Here is an 18,120-nt window from a genome sequence, read left to right as displayed (position 1 = left end):
AATTTGTTAGATATGCACTCTTTTTATATGAAACTGCTGAGTGACAGAAGGCTTATTAGCTGCATTTACATGGAGCACTTTTGGTAAACACCAGGTAAATACCTCAGCTGATCTGATGGACCCTTTCTGAGGAAGGCTGCAGGTGACAGCCAAACCATGTCAGGTATGTTACAACATCCTATTATTGTCTGATTAGGGGAAAAAAAAAAAAACATATCATTGAGATAAGAAGACAAAATGAAAATCTTTGAGTTGTTTCAGGATTTATTTTAAGGTTCTTTTAGTGGTTTGTACTTGTCTTAATGGTCTTGGGCCTTCTTATTTTTCTGGTTTTTTAAATTATGACCTTGAAGTCCTCTGGCCTTACTCCACCACCTCGGTCCTCATCTGTGGACCAGGCTGCCAGAGAACATCAGGGCTGCAGAGACGGTAATGGTCTTTTTATTTTTAGGTTTAGTTGATTTTCAAATGGGGGCTTCTGCGCTGCAACCATATGGTTGTGGTCTGGGCCCCTGCCTGCCCGGATCTGGGCTGTCCCTGTGGTGGCCTCTGTGGCCATGGTGGCTCCCAGTGTGGACATATTTTTTCCTCACAGGAGCATCAAGCCAGATTATATTCTTATATTTAAGATTATATTTACATCAAGTTAAGAGACTTGTGTGTGCACGCGTGTGTGTGTCTGTGTGTGTGTGTGTGTGAGAGAGAGAGAGAGAGAAAAAGAAAGGCTGGTACGTTCTAATTGTTTTATATTCCTTAGAATACGCAAACGTTTTGAAAATTTAAATATTTTGAAAATTTGATAGATTGATTGATTGATTGACAGTATGGTTACCAGACACAAGATGCTAACTTTTGAAAATATAACATTTGCAGATGCACGTTTGGTTTTTAGAATCATACATGGTACTGCACCTCCCCCTTAGGTCTTTATTCTGCACAAATGAACAGAGTAACTAGACCAACCTATAGATGGCGCTGTAGCACTTTGAAATGTAAAACTGCTTTTGCACAATCAGCATTTTCATATAAATCTATAGGGGAATGGATCACGCTCCCCATAGACTTGACAACCAGCACAAATTACAGATTTTTCTCTAGAAAAATAAATAAATGAATAAATAAAAGGATTTTAAGTAATCCGTCCTGACAGCACTGAACACTTAAATCTACTGGATCCTAACGTCTCGATCAACACTTCATTGTCTTTTTTTTTTTTTTTTTTTTTACTGTTAAGTTGCACCTTGGCACCGTGTCTCCTGTACTGTTCAGAGATTTCGGAACTCTATGAGTTTGCAGTTTATACCAAGTATATTTTGTAATGCGATTAATGTATCTGTTTTTAATCCATGTGTTCTGGTAACCTGCAGTCCTCAGGTTTAACTGGTTTAACCTGCTGGTGATGTCCTCACTGTCTGTTTTTTTCAGCTGTATGACACATTATTAACAGTTTGTGCAACAAAAACAAGGACGATGTGAGTCATTTTTCCCTGAACATATAACAGATAATATGGCAGGACCTGCTGCAGTCACAGTTCATAGAGTTGAGGCTTAAGTTTCCTCTTAACCTGCACACAGAAGGCTAATGACAATAATGAGACTTAAAAAAAATGAAGGTAATGAGTGTTTCTGTCACCCAGGGAGACTCCAGTCTTTCAGTAACCTTATTTTTCCCATCAGGGAGCGATATCTAAATAGCCAGAGTGCTTAAGCTTTCAGGAGAGCAGCAGGAGCTCCTATAACCTGATTGACTGACCGATCAATTACAGTCCTGCGTGTTTGAAATGACTAATGTGGGGAAACTGATTGGCAGGCGGCAGTTAAAAATAGAGGCTCTTTAGAGACGGTGATGGTGGCTGAAGCAGGACTGGTAGGTTTTCCCTACGGAGCTTTCAGCTGCTGTATCTTCTGCTCTCTTTGAACATTTCAGGTTTATTTGGATTCTATGCTTCATATCTGAAATGACAAAAGAGGATTAAAAGAGGCAAAACAAAATAGAAAGCTGATATTCATGAGATGATATTCATGAGCTTCTCCCATCATCCCCGTCCCTCTCATCTTTTGAAGTTGATTCCACTTTTCCCATCTCACTTGGGGCTTATCTGTTTTCTTGCTTTCTCCTCCTCTGTTTTGGATCTTCAGCGATCCTCTTCTTCAGAAACCATGGCTGTGTGAAGAGACGATGCTCGTCTCATTTTGTGTGATTTGTTTACCCTGTGAGACGTTGAGTTTGTTGTCTCCTGTGACAGCCTCTCCTGGGATTAAAATACTCTGGTAGATATTAGCTGTGGCATCAGGGAACAGAGCTGACGATAAAACACTTGTTTTTGACTTCTTTCTCTCTTCCTCTGTTTTCTTTCACATGGTCTTCAGATCACACGGATCGGCCTGATTGTTCACAGAACCAAGAAGCAAGATTTCCAGGTTTTGGCCGGCTCAGCGGGGTTTCTACAGGCTGCTTATTGTGTTGGTAAGAAGATCAAAAACAGCTGCTGTTCTTCACATGCAGCCGTTTTTTAAGTGTTCCCTGTTTGATTTTATTTTAGTTATTGTCTGGATGTATTTATTTATTTTTTATGTTCTTGCTTTATTTTATGATTATTTGATATTGTAATTGTATTTGTATGTTACTCATATTCTATTTTTTTATTTTTTTATTTTATTTGTTTGTGTATGTGTGTACTTATTTATTGTTTAATTTAATTTCATTTAATTTAATTTATTCATTGTTCAATTTTATTTTATTTTATTTATTAGATTTTTTCAAATATATGTTTTGTACATCATGTTGGGTCCTGACAGCATGGTTCCAAATATAAAGAAATGTTTCCATAAAGCATCTTCATGGAAGCTGAGAATCAGGAATCCCTTCCTTTCGGTCTCCTCCGGTGGAACGCTGCAGCTCGGTATCTTTTTTTGTGTCATTTTTACATTAACGTCCTTCTTGACATCCATCCGACCTTCTCATATAATCGTTACTGAGTCTGAGTTTCAACAAAACTTTGAATGTGAAATCATCCTTGAACTATGTTACACTTAGTTTCCGTTTTAGTTTGGCTCTTCACAAAATTATTTAATTTGTTGTTTAGACAAAAGTTATCAAAATTCCAGTAAATATTTAGACCAGCAACCATGCCACGTTCAAAGTCACTTAAATCCCCTGTCTTCCTCAGTCTGATGCTCAGTCTGAACGTCAGTAAGTTGTCTTCACCACGTCTACATGACTACATGTGTTGAGCTGCTGCCATGCGATTGGCTGGTTAACTATTTGTGTTAACAAGCAGTTTAACAGGTGGAGCTGATAAAGTGGTTATGTATAAAACACAGTATAGAACACATCCTAATGCATCCTGAAGATGCAAATAATTATCTACTTCAAACATCCGGATTTTACGTCTCATGTGGCACCTGTACACAGGAGACCACTGTGGATAAGCCTCCTCCCTTTAGCTCAGCAGTCTTGTCTTCTAGCTGTTTTCATCCTGTGGGGATGCGTGTTCTCTTTAATGTGAAGTTACAGCAAATTATGAAGTCAGAGCACTTTTACTGCAGTAGTAATGTGAAGTGATGTCTTCCACCATCTTGGTATGTTGGACACGCACAGCATGCTGGGAATAAGCTTCAACACGATGCGCAACAATCTGATGAGTGGCGTTCTGCTGCTGCCCGCTGTCAAACTCACATTCACTCTGATCTTTGATCTCATCTCCACAACTAAAATATGCAAGGAATTGTGAGACTGACACAGCTGCTGCAGAGCAAGGTAGTGCAGATTGATTGATATGGTAATGTGTCCACGCTGCGAGTGTGTTGAAGTTATGATTCCTGAATATATCCTGTTAACAACCCTCATGATGATGAGGCCCTTTAACCCTGCAGCGCTCGGAGCTTTGATGAGAAAATCAGGACTGCTGATGCAGACGATCAGAAGTTTCCAGGATCTGCAGACCTCATTGCTTCATCGAGTGCTGGGGCCTATTGCACAAAAGCCGGGATATGTTCTATTCTATTCTATTCTATTCTATTCTACAGTCATTTCGCAGACGCTTTTATCCTAAGCGACTTAGATTTGAGAGTAAGAACAACACAAGCAAGAATTCAAACAAGATGGGACGTCATCATTAAGTGGTCGTCAGACTGCTGTCATGTAGTACTTTTTTTTTTTTTTGTTAGTTTTTGTAGGTCATTTTGTTTAAATACAACATCACGATTTCATTGAACAATGTCATCTTGGGCATAAGTGCACGCAGCTTATTCAGTACTTGGTTGAGCCAAAGAGTTGGACAAATCTTTCTAACTCATGCTGTTGAGTAGAAGAGTTAAGCTAAGTGCGGAAATACTCCTTAAACAACTGAGTCTTTAGCTTCCTGACTCAACACATTTGTGGTTATTAATTGCAATAGCTTTAGAATAATTTTACATGATTTTGCATGATTAGATAGACTTGATAGTTAACTCTTTCCCATAGACTATATAAAATACACATCCCATATAAATACACAGTGACAAGATTCTTTATTAAATAAGGAGAAATAAAAGCCATTAAATCATGAGCGCCGTTTAAAACTGAAGTCACACAGAGCTCTACAACAGTGATTTCCCAACTTTTTGAGCCAAGATAACCTTGGTGTTGTTTAAATACTTTTATTTAAATATCCAAAACACAACACGGTTATTTAATACCTGTATTCAGTGGTTAAAGTGGGGGTTGACAGGTGGGGGAGCCCTAAAATTAAGTGTTGTGGCGCAACACTGAATTACATAAATGATTGCAAAAATCTACTCTATTAGCTTTATTCTCGACAGAAAAGTACAGGTTGGATTAACAGGCAAAACACACAATCTAACATTCTAATAGGAGCCAATAAATATTTGTGATTCTTCGTTTGTGTCCTCTCTTTTTTCATCCTCCTCCATCTTTAACAATAAAATAACCAGATGTTAACATTAACCGCTGGTTTTTCAACAGCTAAATAAATATTCATGAACATAAAAGTCTGGCCAGTAACAGCCATAGCTAGCCTAGACAGCTTCTACCTTTAAGTTGGGATAACTGTTAGCCAGGACCAGTGGAACCAGTTTTCAGCCCGGGTGTTTTATATTTAAGACCAACCTCTTTCTGAAACTGAAACCTTTGTTCACTACTTCCAATCCTGTAGTTTTTATTGTTTTTAAAAGCCCAATTTCCTGTATTAATGCACCAGATTACAAAAATACTGACTAAAGAAATTAGTTTCCATGTTTTCATACAGCCTTTTATGAAAGAGCTGTGACTTCCAGCAGGTGGAGAAGCTGAACACACAGAGCCAAAGATGGACAGTTATCACCCACACGTCTCCAGAATAAAGACCAAACTTTATCTGAAAATGTTTCATACAAACCCCTCCCTCTCTCTAATGTCCTCCATCTACTGTCCTCTTATTTTTGCTATCTTCTACTTCCTGTCTCCACATCTGTGTCTTCTGTCAAAGGGCATCAAAGATATTTATAGTAAAGTTTTCTCCACCGTCCTTGAATTAATGAATGAAACTTTATTGTCATTGCAACAGGTGCAATGAAAATTTTTTCCAGTACAAACCCGTCCAAGAGCAGGCTAGTCTCTCTTTATGTCCGAGTTCATTTTAGATTTCACCAACTGAAATGTTTTTCATCAAGTACACAAATAAAAAGAAAATGTTATTTATTCAATAAAACACACCTACTGTAGTGAAACTGTAATTCTGCTGTTTGCTTTGATGTTAAATGGACTCTATAGATGCTTCTGTGATAACTAAACATCTTCCTGTGGTCAGCAGCTACACTGGTTGGGTTTGTTTTAAACAACACAGGCTCCTATATACTGTATCCCTACATTTATAATTACTGTTAACCATCAGTTAAAATAAATTACAAAGATATTTTTTTGTGTCTGTTAATATTCATTATCTATTAAAAAGTAATGGTTCTTTAGTGGCTCACAGCGGCTGTTTTATTCCCAGTACTGAGTAGTTTAATGACACCTGGTCTAAGTAATGATTTACTCTGCAGATAATCCTACCTGACTACATATAGGCCTGTGTGCCGCTATTTATTGTGACATTTACTACTTATTTCATGACTTATGTTATAAACGTATTTATTACTGCAAAAAAACCAAAACAGGAAGCCTAGTTTTAAGATTGCAGGAAATTCTGTTGCTTAACCTCAAACCAGCAGCAGTAACTGGCTTCCCCATAAACCAGTGACAGTGCTCCACATTTTCTCCCCCTACACTAGTACCTGGCTGTACCTGATAGTACCTATAGTACCTGATAGTACCTGTATAGCACCTGTCCTCCTCCTCTCCTCTTTAGTTTGCTTCATCACAACCTCATTGCCTTTGCTTCTGTATTATGATTGATATCAGATGTTTGGGGAGGTTTGTGTGGAATTTTGACGTTTTAAAAGCAGTCCATGTCAGACGAGGCATGAAGCATGAAGAGTCAGAAGATGTTGCTTGAGTTGACAGAAATCTTGCTGTTGACTCTACTGTAGATAACCCTGACAACCCTGGGTTCATCCTATTTTACAAACAAGGAAACAGCATGGTGAATATCATCATCTGATGGCGGACCTCAAGGCTGATCCAGATAAATCCAGGACCTATGCTTGCACAAATTCACCCTAGGTGGTGGAGCTCAGCTCCGGAGGGCTCCGGGCCACTTTAAGCATTTCCTGTATTTAAAGATAAAAAAGACTATTCTTATTTGTGATTCAGCCGAACCTGTCTGATTACGCATTACAATTATGTATATTGATTTTATTTAATTTGTGGCCTTCGAGGACCACCTGGCTCATGTATAGTTGAGGAGTTTCAGGAGGGGAAAATCTTGCACCTCAAAGACGCTCTGTGGCGTAGCTGCTTTGTGAATCTCGCTTTGCATCTTGCCAGTGAGCTGAGCTGCTGTCTGTCAGTCATTTCTTCCTGTGTATCCCGACCCGCCCACTCTGATCACCCCACACCTCCCACCCCAACCCTTGCAGTTTCAGGCTTTTTTCAAACTTTGACAGTGGGTGGAGTTACGCAGAAAGTAGGGGGTGTAGTTACACTGTAACTGGTCACCCTAAATTCTCTGTAGGAGTGCGTGTGAGTGGATGTTTGTCTCTCTGTGTTGCCCTGCGATGGACTAGCGACCTGTCCAGGTGTACCTACCTCTCACCTGTTAATTGCTGGGATAGACTCCAGCTTCCCCGTGACCCTGACTTGGATGAAGCTGTACAGAAAATCAATGGATGATTTTTCTTTTTATTTCCATGTGACGCATCTTTCCTGCAGACCACAGGTATGTTGTAAGATTCTGGTTATCAGTCAGAGACCAGCTGGAGCCTATTTTTGCCAAAATACCTTCACTTCATAAACTTTGTTTTCAGTAGAGTGATAGGCAGCCTGAGGCCATACAACTTGTAATTAATTTATTTAATATTAATTTTTTTTTTTTTTTTTGGCAGTTTTGTTTATTTATTTATTTTTTTCTTTAACTTTTAATCTTTTTTTAACCCTTTAAAACAGCAAGGATTTGGAGTCTGATGTGAAATGAGATGTGTGTGGGCCAGAGCGCCAGCCGCCATGTGGCCACTTCCCTTAAGCAATGATGTTAAATGTTTGTGTCATTAATATTTTCAACATTTTTCTCTCCTGAAAGCCAAGACTTGAGAGAATGATGTGCAGATGAGAAAAGGCTTGGTCACTGTTGATTTGTGTGTTATTTCTACAAAGTTCTGTTAGTAATAAATTCTGCTTTCTTCTTCTGGTCGACCTTTATGCTGCTAAATCTATTCATACATTCATTTTACATCATTTTACCTCCCAGTCTGCCAGCTGAGGCTGGAAACATCATGATGCTGACTGGGGTTAAAACTTCAGCTCCTACATGTATCTTTACACAAATTAAAAAGAAATAGTTCTTTCTGGTCCATAATATAAACGGAACCAGAAACGAAATCATTTTCAGCTGACTGAACCACAGAGGAACAACGGCATCCACATGTAGCTGTGGACTTCAGCTGCTGCTGGACCAACATGGTGATTTACTGAAGCATAATGTGGTGAAAATATCCACATTTTTATGAGATGAAATAATATTCATGGATTTTGATCATCTATTAAAGACAACCCAAACAGAAGGAAAGTCATTTTTTTCCTGGTTCTTCGTACTGATGTTGGATCTCTTTACTTAATCTACAAGACTGAAAAAAGAAAATGTTGAATGCTTAACTTTGAGAGAAAGGGGAGTTGCTAGAAGACAACATTTCTGTATTGTTTCCTGATTTTTGGACTCTCAGTGGGTTTTTCGGTGTGTGTTGAGGTGCTGTTGGAGGTGTGTGTGCGCTGGCTAACGTTCTGGGCTGGGAGCTGTGCGAGCTGGAGCGTCTGTGTGTGTCCGGGTGTTGGGAGGAAGCCAGAGTCCTGCAGCAGCGCCTCATCGAGCCCAACGCTGCCGTGAGTACCATCTGCTGCATGCTTTTATCAACCATGAAACAGCCACTCCTCATGCACAAACAGAGCCAGACTGCTGGTTTGATCAGTGTTCTGCAGCCTGAAGTACTCATGCTAGAAAAACTTAGTGCACCAGCAGTCCTTATGTCTGGAACACATGAAGAAAATTTGATGCTCAGCCAAACAAAAACTTCTTTGTCGTCTGAGAAAAATTCTATCCAGTGAATTTAAAATTAAAGCCGTTATCTGGCACTCAAAATAAGAAATAAGATCTACCAATCATCTTTTTTTAAAGTAAAACTAACTAATGATCAACTTAGACTTTAGTTGTATATTGCCAAAATATAACTTAACCAAAATATAAACACATGAACCAAAGATGCTGAGTAGATATAATCTAATGAAGAACATACAAAAAGTATTATTTAGTGTGATGAAGAATTTCTTTTGCTTTAATCTGGTGGTCCAGTTCCAGTTGACTACTCCTTACAAACTCCCTGACTGAGTTATTCCAGCTCTGAAGAGCTGCATGGATGACAACGTGGTGGCCGGTCAGCGTGACCAGTCCACAGACCACCCGTCCATGGCATGGATCACAGGACACACTGAGTGCCGTGAAACTGGACAAATCTGGGTTCACATGGCCATGCTTCAAGAATGACTGACAAAAAAGTGAAAATTTTGGCAGAAAGTTGAGACGAAAATGAATGTTTTCTATAATTTTTATGCTCAGATATGTTAACATTGTAAAATAGGTAATAAAGAAGAAATGCGTTTATGTTTGGTGTATTATATTCTGTTGGGAATTCTGGTGTAACTGAAGCGTGAAACCAGCTGTTTAAATAAAAACTGTATATTTAGAAATGATACTGGGGCTCAAAACAGTTACTTGCTACCACGGTGCTTTCTACCAAGCCCTTAGTAAGAGGACAGCCAGGCAAACAGGAATTAGATGATACAGGATCTACAATATCTGCGGCCATGATGTTTTTCATTTAAAAATCAGGGTCACCTGCCTTTGTAAAGAAACACAAGGGAGGACCAACACAAGGAGCGTGCTGGTCTATTTTAATAGTTCTTCCTGTTAGCCCTTTCCATGATTTTAGTGTAAAAATCCTTAATCATAAAGTCTGTCCTGTAATTCTCACATTCTACGAGTCCCGATGAGAGACGACATGATGGCTGACATAACATTTTGTGGTTGCATCTCAAATTGAATAAAAAATAAAATTTGTTTGTGTTAAAACTGTAAAATATAACAAAATGTGCTTTTGGACCCTACAAGTTTTATCTCTGATGACCAGTTTTAACTTTTTCCACTAATTTCTGCAAAATCTCATTAATTTCTATGGCTTAAATTTAACTTCTTTTTCTTTTTTTTCCCCCCAGTTTTTGTGAACTGTGGAATGAATCACTAACAAAAGTCATAGCCTGCTGTTCCCTAGCAAGCCACAGGTTTTGGTGAAGGTTTTGCTTGGGTTTTCTCAAAATTAATTAGATACTAAACGTCATGACGGCAGCAGAATAAGTATGAGCAACAAATAATGCCTTCAGCACTGGTTTTCAGAATAATAATTAACATTATCAGCTGTGTTTAATGATCATCAGTACAAACGTTACTAAATTCCTTTGTAAGCATCCTGTTTGGGGGGGAAGAACCAAACGCATTTTCTCGAAGTTGGAGTGTTTGGTTGAGCTGTGAGTTAAATTGACAAAGTTAAATGTCAGATTTGTGTGTTCTGTTCTGCTCTGAGAGTTTCTGAGCCCAAGTGAGTTGCTGCTGAGTGTGCTTCAGGCTACAAACATGTTCATTAAGGCGTGTTAAATGTCACTGCCCGAACAGCATGAGTCCAGCTTCATCTGCTGTGAAGTCACACCGGACACAGATGCAGTTCAGCAGCCGAAATATCTGAATTTCAACACCAATGTTCGTAAAGCTGTGAAACAACAAAACGCGTCTTCTGCATGCTCATTGATTGGAGCTTTTTGTTGCTAGGTTACCAGAAAGTTGGGAGTTCCTGCCCTTAAGCAGGCAATGGAGTGGTTTGGTTTCCACGGCGGTGCCTGTCGATCACCTCTTCAGCCGCTCACAGAGGCAGAGACTCAGCAGCTGAGACGGGACTTCTCCTCCAACGGATGGCTGTGAGGGTCCCAGGCTGAGCTTGTACGAGTGAACATCTGAAAATCCTGTTACGTTTAATTCACTTCCTGTTTCAGAACAAAAACACAATGCTAAAAACTCTGATAAAATGTTCCCAGTGTGTGTAATGATGTTTGCAAACTGTTGAAAAGTGTAGAATCTGCTGCTTTTTCCTTTATTCTCACAGTTGTTTTCCAATTAATTAAATCACTTTCAGACTTCTCAGAAATTGAACTCAGAGAAAATTTACACAATGAAGCTGTTTAAGTGTTTTTTTTACAGCAAAAACAACAACAAACAAAAAAACAAACTAATTCAACTAAGGAAAATCAAATTCATTAGCAGAAAGAATAAATACTGAAGGTGATGAGAGTGGAAGGAGGTGAAAATCAGAGGAAGGAAACCATAGAAACAATTATCAAACAAGAAAAACCACAAAGCAAAGACCAAGTTTCAGATTACATCAGATGCTTGTCAAACTTTATTTTGCAGCGTTGCAAACACTCACCATCCACTTCATCATCTCCGCCTGGTGCTGACGGAAAAAGCCAGATTTTATCCCAAACTGTGATCAGGGGACAGTTAAGACCCATTTATGCTCGACGCAGAAGACGGATACGCAAACAGACGGACAGTTTCGTCCGTCACGCACGTGATTTGGTCCGTTTTTAGGGAGCTTAGCTCTATGTAGCTTGACACAGAAGACAGAGCAATACCACCGGGAATCGTGGAGGCAGTGCTGAGCAGAATAACTGACATGCTACCAGCTAAAGAAACACACCAGAGAAGAAGATGAGGATCAGGAAGGGACCAAAAAAGCAGAAGAAGAACAAAGACGAGCACAACAACTGTAGAAATTGCACAAGCTTTTGAAGAAGGACTGTATGCAAGCTAAAAAGTTATTTCCCATCACCCAACGAGCCCTAAACACTCGCACAGTCTTTCTTCACAAACTCTGAGAGACAAAGATGGGACAGGAGGAGAGAGACGGAAGCTCTGAGAGACGAGTGAGAAGGACAGAGACAGGAAAGAAGCATTCAGAGGTGTGAGTGTGTGTTTGTGATTGAGTAATGGAAAAGTGTGAAATGTAGACCTGCCCCTGTGGACATGAAGCAGAATGGACATAAGCCAGAAAGTCACGCCACAATGTCCAGTGTATTCACTACCTTTCCATACGTCCACTGGCTGAGATAGAAATGGACAAACTTTCCTCATTTAGTTCTTAATCAAACCATCAGACTTAGAAATGGCCTCAAGATAATAATAATAATAATAATAATAACAATGGACTATTACATCACTTTTCAAGCTACCATACATTGAATGCTGCGTATTCTTACACTCTGGTGGGGGTAAACTAAAGATGAAGCTACAGCTGCAGACTGACGTAGCAGCCAACAACACACACCAACGAAGTCACTCGCTTCTTTTAGATTAATTCTGCTGAAATCATATTTGATCGTCTCTGTTTGTTTGATTTTTTCTTCTGTTTTTAAAGACTTTATGTGTGATGGCTGGTGTGCTTCTGATAGTCTGTTGAACAGTTGCAGAGTTTTCAAGTCCTCCTCAGGTCAGTGGGAGGCAGAGCTGAAGGTCACCGTCACAGTGTGCAACAGAATGCCACCATGCTCTTTGAAGTGAAAAAGTTAAAAACCATAATCACTGTAATTAAAGCCGAATGCAGCGGGTAGTCATGGCAATGAGAGCCTTTGGCTTTTTCACTTTCCTTGCTTTTATCTTACTGAGAGTCCAATTAGCACCTTTCTGAGCTGGAGATATTTTCAGAACTGCCTGGCGGATCAGAAAGAAAGGATGTGATATGTTTTCCTCTGTTCCTGTGTGACTGGGATGCATCGGAGTGAAAGCTCTCTTTTTCTCTCTGCCTCGGTGTTAAATGCTCTGTCATTTAACCAGCGGGGGCCCAGTTGTTGAATTCAGACATACCGGCTGCATTCACACCAGATAGCATCACGTCCTCTATGTTATGGGAAATATTGGGGCTTTCAGAGCTCGTCGCCGCGTTCAAGTTTCAGTTTTCAGTGGGAATTTTAGAACAATGTTCAGCCCCTTTTAATAAATCCATTCCTCTGCTTCCTGTGGGAGTCGCTCCCCCTGCAGTCCCTGGATGTGGTGAGTCTGGGCGGTGATCATCTCTGCTGACATGTTTCACCACTCAAATAATGAAAACGTCATCAGTTTGACTTTCAGGAGACTTCTTCTGAGTTTTTGTTTTTTTTTTAAATCAAAGTTTCTACAAAATAAAAGTTCCAACCATAAAATTAGTTGTCAGTTTTTTTCCTGAAGAACTTCTCTGGGAAAACATGAGTTTGAGCTTGGTTATGGGGCTCTGCTTCTTTCGAGATCCACAGAGACATCATACCTCCACCTACAACAACTTTTCCTCACTCGCTTGTTAAAGGAAGATGGGGGAGAAATTGATCCAATACACTGCAGCCACAACATTTTACAGCCAGAAGTTTAAACACAGCTCAGCAATGAAGTGCAGTTTCACATGAAACAGACGTTTATAACGTGGGTTAAATCTTTCTTTCACGCACTGCAGAGAAACCCAGTTTGAATTTTCTTTTAGGTGAATTATTGGTGTTAAAATCGAAGTGTGTGTGGGAATGCAGGAGCTTGGGACTCAGGTGGTAGAGCAGGTTGCCAATGAACGTTAGGTTGGCAGTTCAAATCCCAGTCATCTGTTGTATTGTGCTTGCCTCAAGTGTCGGCATCACAGGTGTGTGAATGTTTGGGTGGTGGTCGGAGGGCTGGTTTCTGTCAGCCTGCCCAGGACCGCTGTGGCTATACATGTAGCACCAAGTACGACTGAGGAGTGGATGAATACTGGATCCTGTACGCACGCTGACTGCCGTCTGCAAAAGAAGTGGAACATAAATCTACTCTGTTTTTTTATCACAAAACACAATGAAAATACATTTTAGCACATTTATTACAGATGAAGCGTCAATATTTTGCAACAAGCGAGTCGCATGTTTAACCGTGTTAATCATGTTTCCCTCCAAAGACAAGTTATCCAGCTTCTTCAGATTGCAGGCATTTCCACGCACAACATCCTGGGGACAGATCCATAACTTTAAGATAATCATATGAACAGTTTTATCACCTCACTAATGTGTTAAAAGCTCACAAAGAGTTGCATCCATCCATCACATCCAGCACAGACGGAGAAGTTTAACACCGAACTCATGTCTGCCTCCACCCAAGGGCGAAGGTTTGATTCTGACACTGACGTAAAAGTTGCCCTTATGATTGATGTTTATAAATAAAAATACTGCATCATATGTTTTTGGCTAAACTGAAAACAGGATTATTTTACATAATGAGTTACGTCATTTTATGAATTGAAGACATCTATTATTCATTTCACATCATCATTGTCGAGACAAGAAAGCAGATTGTACTACGATGTAATCATCATCACAGAAATGTTCTTTATTTACACAGAAAAAGATTTAAAGATTTCATTTCATCAACTTAATGAAACCTTGAAGGAAATTAGGATCATGAACAAATTACAAACAGTGACAAACCATGTTTACACAGATCCTCCTTACAGATGATTTGTGGAAACATTTTGAAAAGGAAATTTAGATGTGATTTTTTTTATGCTTTGCAGTTACATAGAATTTGTGACGTTAGAGAAAAAGTTAATTTTGACATTATCATTCTAATTTTAATTTAATAACATGCTAAAATGATAATGGTCTGTTCTTTTTCAGGAATCTGTACCAAAGAAAAATGTCAATACAATATTATATAAAGGTCAGGTAAACATTTTTGTGTTACATATTATGACTTTGATTAAATTTAAATTAATCCTGTCCCAAACCCTCCTTCCTCTTCTTCATCTCTCTGAGCTGCAGCTTTGATTCTGTCACCTGACAACACGTTGATTCATGACTTTTTTTTAACCTGTCCTGTCCAGCTTCATAGAAGCAGAATGATGGTCTGGTTGCTGTCATACTGAACAAATTTGTTTTGCCAAGGGGAGGCTTGTAGATATAAGGCTCCTCTTGAAATAATGATTTATTCATTAGTTTTTTACTTTGACTTATGGGGAGACAGAGGGGGCAGAATTGAGGAATAAGGAGAGATCAGTGATGAAGAGTAGTGAGTGAGATTGTGCAAATGTGACCATGCAACCATGCGCCTTTACGGAGGCCAGAGGCAGATCAGGGCAGCCCAGAGATCCGGGCCATCAGCAACCCCGGAGCACTAACCCAAGCTACCTCACATCTGTACCAACACCGCAGACGTGCAAGTCACGTGATCAGTGATGAAAGCAGAAAATGGTCTATTGGTCACTGCAGAACAACTTTGGTTTCTAACAGCTAAATCTGGAGCAGCATCAGATCCTAGTGGTCGTTGGTTGATCAGAATTCTATCTTTACTTTACAAAGTTCTTCCACATCTGACCACAAGCTATTTCTCCTGTCCAGAGCCGCCTATCGTCCCACATTCATGAATCAGAATTTGTTTGTGCATTCACAGTATACCAAACGAAGCGGGCTTTCCGAGCAAACGGACTCAGAATAAAAAAGGCTGGTATGAATATGCCCTCAGAAGTTGCTGGATTTTGGTTGGGATATGTCCCTACTGTCCCTACTCAGTTCTCTGCTCCATGGCTTCACCTCATACATCTGAGATTAGCTTTTTTTCTTCAATTTGCTCTCCTCTTAGCTGGTAATTGATTTATTTTTCCACGTTTCTTTTGAAGACTGAGGTTAAAAATTTCAGAAAGACAAAATTTTGAACTGCAGCAGGTTAAAATATCAGTACAAATGATAACTGTTGACTCTGTGTGAATGCCTAAAAAATGCAATTCACAGACGTTTTGATATTATTAATTTCATAAGTCCTTAAAAAAAAAAAAAAAACCAGGAAGGTTCATTCAGAAGAAGGGTTAACAGGCTTTTACCTCAGACCTTGTCTGGTCTGAACAACATTCCTGTCATGAGTTTATTTTTATTACCTTTTTCAAATATTTTTGATTAGCTGAATTCTTTTCATCACTTGTGTATAAGATGTTCTCCCAAGAAAGGTCACGGTGCCAAAGATTTTTGTTTTCCAAAGAAAGAAAAATGTCTAGTAGGATTTCTAAAGACCCGTATTTAGTGAAATCTTTCATTCCTTTCAGGTAAAAAACAGTTAAGAATAATCAGGTTTTAGATGGTTCAGTGGATGTTTAAACTAGAGCACAGTCAAAACATTCCACAGATTTTTATCATTTTTAATATTTTGTTATTTAGTTTAAATAAATAATAAAAATGGTAATTAGCTGCTGTCACCTGGGTCGAGGCTGCAGTGGTATGTAATGACCACATGGTGGCGACACTGTGCTGCTGTTGCTCTGCATCAAGGACATCCCTTTGATCTGAATTAGAAGATGTTGGACCAACGGGCCGATGCGCCTCTGCTCCCAGTGGGAGGGGGTTGGTCTATCTCCTCCCTGCTCGGAGCGACGAGTCAGCAGAAACTGCCCTCTTTGCTGCAGTGTCATCGGGAAGAGGGAGGTTGTGACATCCACATCACTCCTGCTTCCTCTGCACTTCCTCATCCCTGTCTGCTTTCCCCTTCATGCTCTCCGGCATCCCTCTGTTCCCAGCCTCCTCTTCTGTCCAACACTCCAGGCGTTGGGATGACCTCTCTGTGTAGCGTAGCATGTACTTCCCAGCCCCTCTCTCCCTCTTTCCCTCTCCTCTTTTTCCCATCCTGGAAGCACCCCAGATTAAAATTGAGCTTAAAAGATTCCCAGATTTCCTTCCCTTCCCCCATTCTCCCTTTTCCATCTCTCCCTCCTCCCCCATCCTCTCATCTTTCCTTCCCTGTGGTTAGCTATTGCCTAGATCACACCACTCTCCCTCATTCTCTTTTCTAGACCAAAATGCCGCTATAACAGCTAAAACTTAAAAATCATAAGCTGTTCATGAGAACAGCAGCCCTGTGAGAAAAAATGAGGAAAAAGACCTCCTCCTGGGAGCAACTTTCTGAAACAAACACTCCGAACACTTATTTCAGCTGAAACTGTAATAGGTGTGTAGCCACCCTCATATGTCAGGGAGTGGCTGTTCAATAATTAATATTCATCTGCACCATGAACTGTCTAACATCAGCTATATTAAAATACTGAATACATAAATTTTTTAAGATATGGCGAAAAACAAACCTCAGGAAAAGAAGAAAAACAAAAACATAATTTTCACATTTTCACATTTTCTTTAATGAATGCATTTGTATTGATGTTGTCAATATATCTCATATAATGTTTAAATTATATGTACTTTTAAAGTGACTGCAATCAAGCATTTATTTAAAAAAAACTACTCTTGTTCCAGGAAGTTAGCTTCTTATAGACCCACATCCAACCTCTACTTTAAGTGTAGAATTTTTGAGAACAATAATTTAAACTCAACTCTATGACATTTAAGCACAAATAATCAGTCTGGTGAGTTTCAGTCATGATTTAAAGCTCATGTTAGCACAGACAGACTTGGTGAAAGGTACTAATGATCTTCTAGTGGCCTCATATAAAGGACTCCTGTCTGGACTCTTCCTGTTAGAACTCAGTTCTGCATTTAACACCACTGATCACAACATTTTGTTACAGAGGCTTGAACATGTTATTGGGATTAAAGCAACTGGAACAGGCTGGTTAAAGTCATATTTATAAGTTTATAAATTTCACTTTCTTCATGTAAATGATGAGTCTTCCTGAAAGACTAGTGTTAGTCATAGAGTTCTTCAAGGTTCTATACTTTTTAAGTACATGCATCGTTTAGTTAATAGGGCCCAGCCCATAAAAAATTGTAAAACAAGTCTTTTTTTAATTCCTGTTCGCTAATTTGCTTTACCTGTTCCTTGTTAGTGTTTATATACTCCTTGGTTTATTCTTTGTCAGTTCATTGAAGTAGTCATGTCTCGTTTAGTCTGCGTAGTCTAGTTTTGTTTTGTGTTATTAAAACCTCAACTTCTGTGAATAGATATGATGTGGATGTCATGACCTCCCTCTTCCCTCAGCCTGCATTTGGGTCCTTACCTCCGCCTCAGCCCGTGACATAGTGTGGTTTTCTGCCTTCTGTTATCTATTAGGGGGCAGAAGACAAGTATCGGATTGTGTTCAAATGGATTTTAAGCAAAGTTTTTAACTTTCATATACTGCAAAATGTCTCAAAAACTGTATATGTCTGTATACGGGATTCTTATTAATCAGCATGGTATAAATGTTCATTTCTACACTGATGATACTCAGATATCCATAAAGGATGATGAAACCAATCAGATTACAAAGAAGTCTTAAAAATATAAAGGCCTGGATGTCTCTGAATTTTCTCCTAACTTCAGACTGAAGTTGTTGTCTTTGCACTGAACACCTCATGAAGACTCTAGATGACAAGAACTTGGCTTCAAGAACTACAGTGAGAAACGTTGGTTATTTCTGACCAGGATTTGTCCTTTGAATCATATTTAACCAGGTTTCTAGGACCTCCCTTCTCCACCTGTCATA

At 39.4% G+C, this 18,120-nt stretch overlaps 1 protein-coding gene across 1 annotated transcript in view; it reads left to right on the top strand.

Annotated features, from left to right (window-relative positions):
- Positions 1–10,846, top strand: part of hoga1 (4-hydroxy-2-oxoglutarate aldolase 1) — an 84,187-nt gene extending 73,341 nt beyond the window's left edge. Inside the window, exons 5-7 of the mRNA XM_041983402.1 lie at positions 2,371–2,467; positions 8,322–8,455; positions 10,449–10,846. Of these exons, the coding sequence (XP_041839336.1) occupies positions 2,371–2,467; positions 8,322–8,455; positions 10,449–10,598 (381 nt within the window). The 3' untranslated portion in view covers positions 10,599–10,846. The remainder of the gene's footprint in view (positions 1–2,370; positions 2,468–8,321; positions 8,456–10,448) is intronic.
- Positions 10,847–18,120: the final 7,274 nt, after the last annotated feature.

This window comes from Melanotaenia boesemani, chromosome 4 (assembly GCF_017639745.1).
Source record: "Melanotaenia boesemani isolate fMelBoe1 chromosome 4, fMelBoe1.pri, whole genome shotgun sequence".
NCBI lineage: Eukaryota > Metazoa > Chordata > Actinopteri > Atheriniformes > Melanotaeniidae > Melanotaenia > Melanotaenia boesemani.
This window is presented reverse-complemented; position numbering and strand designations above follow the sequence as displayed.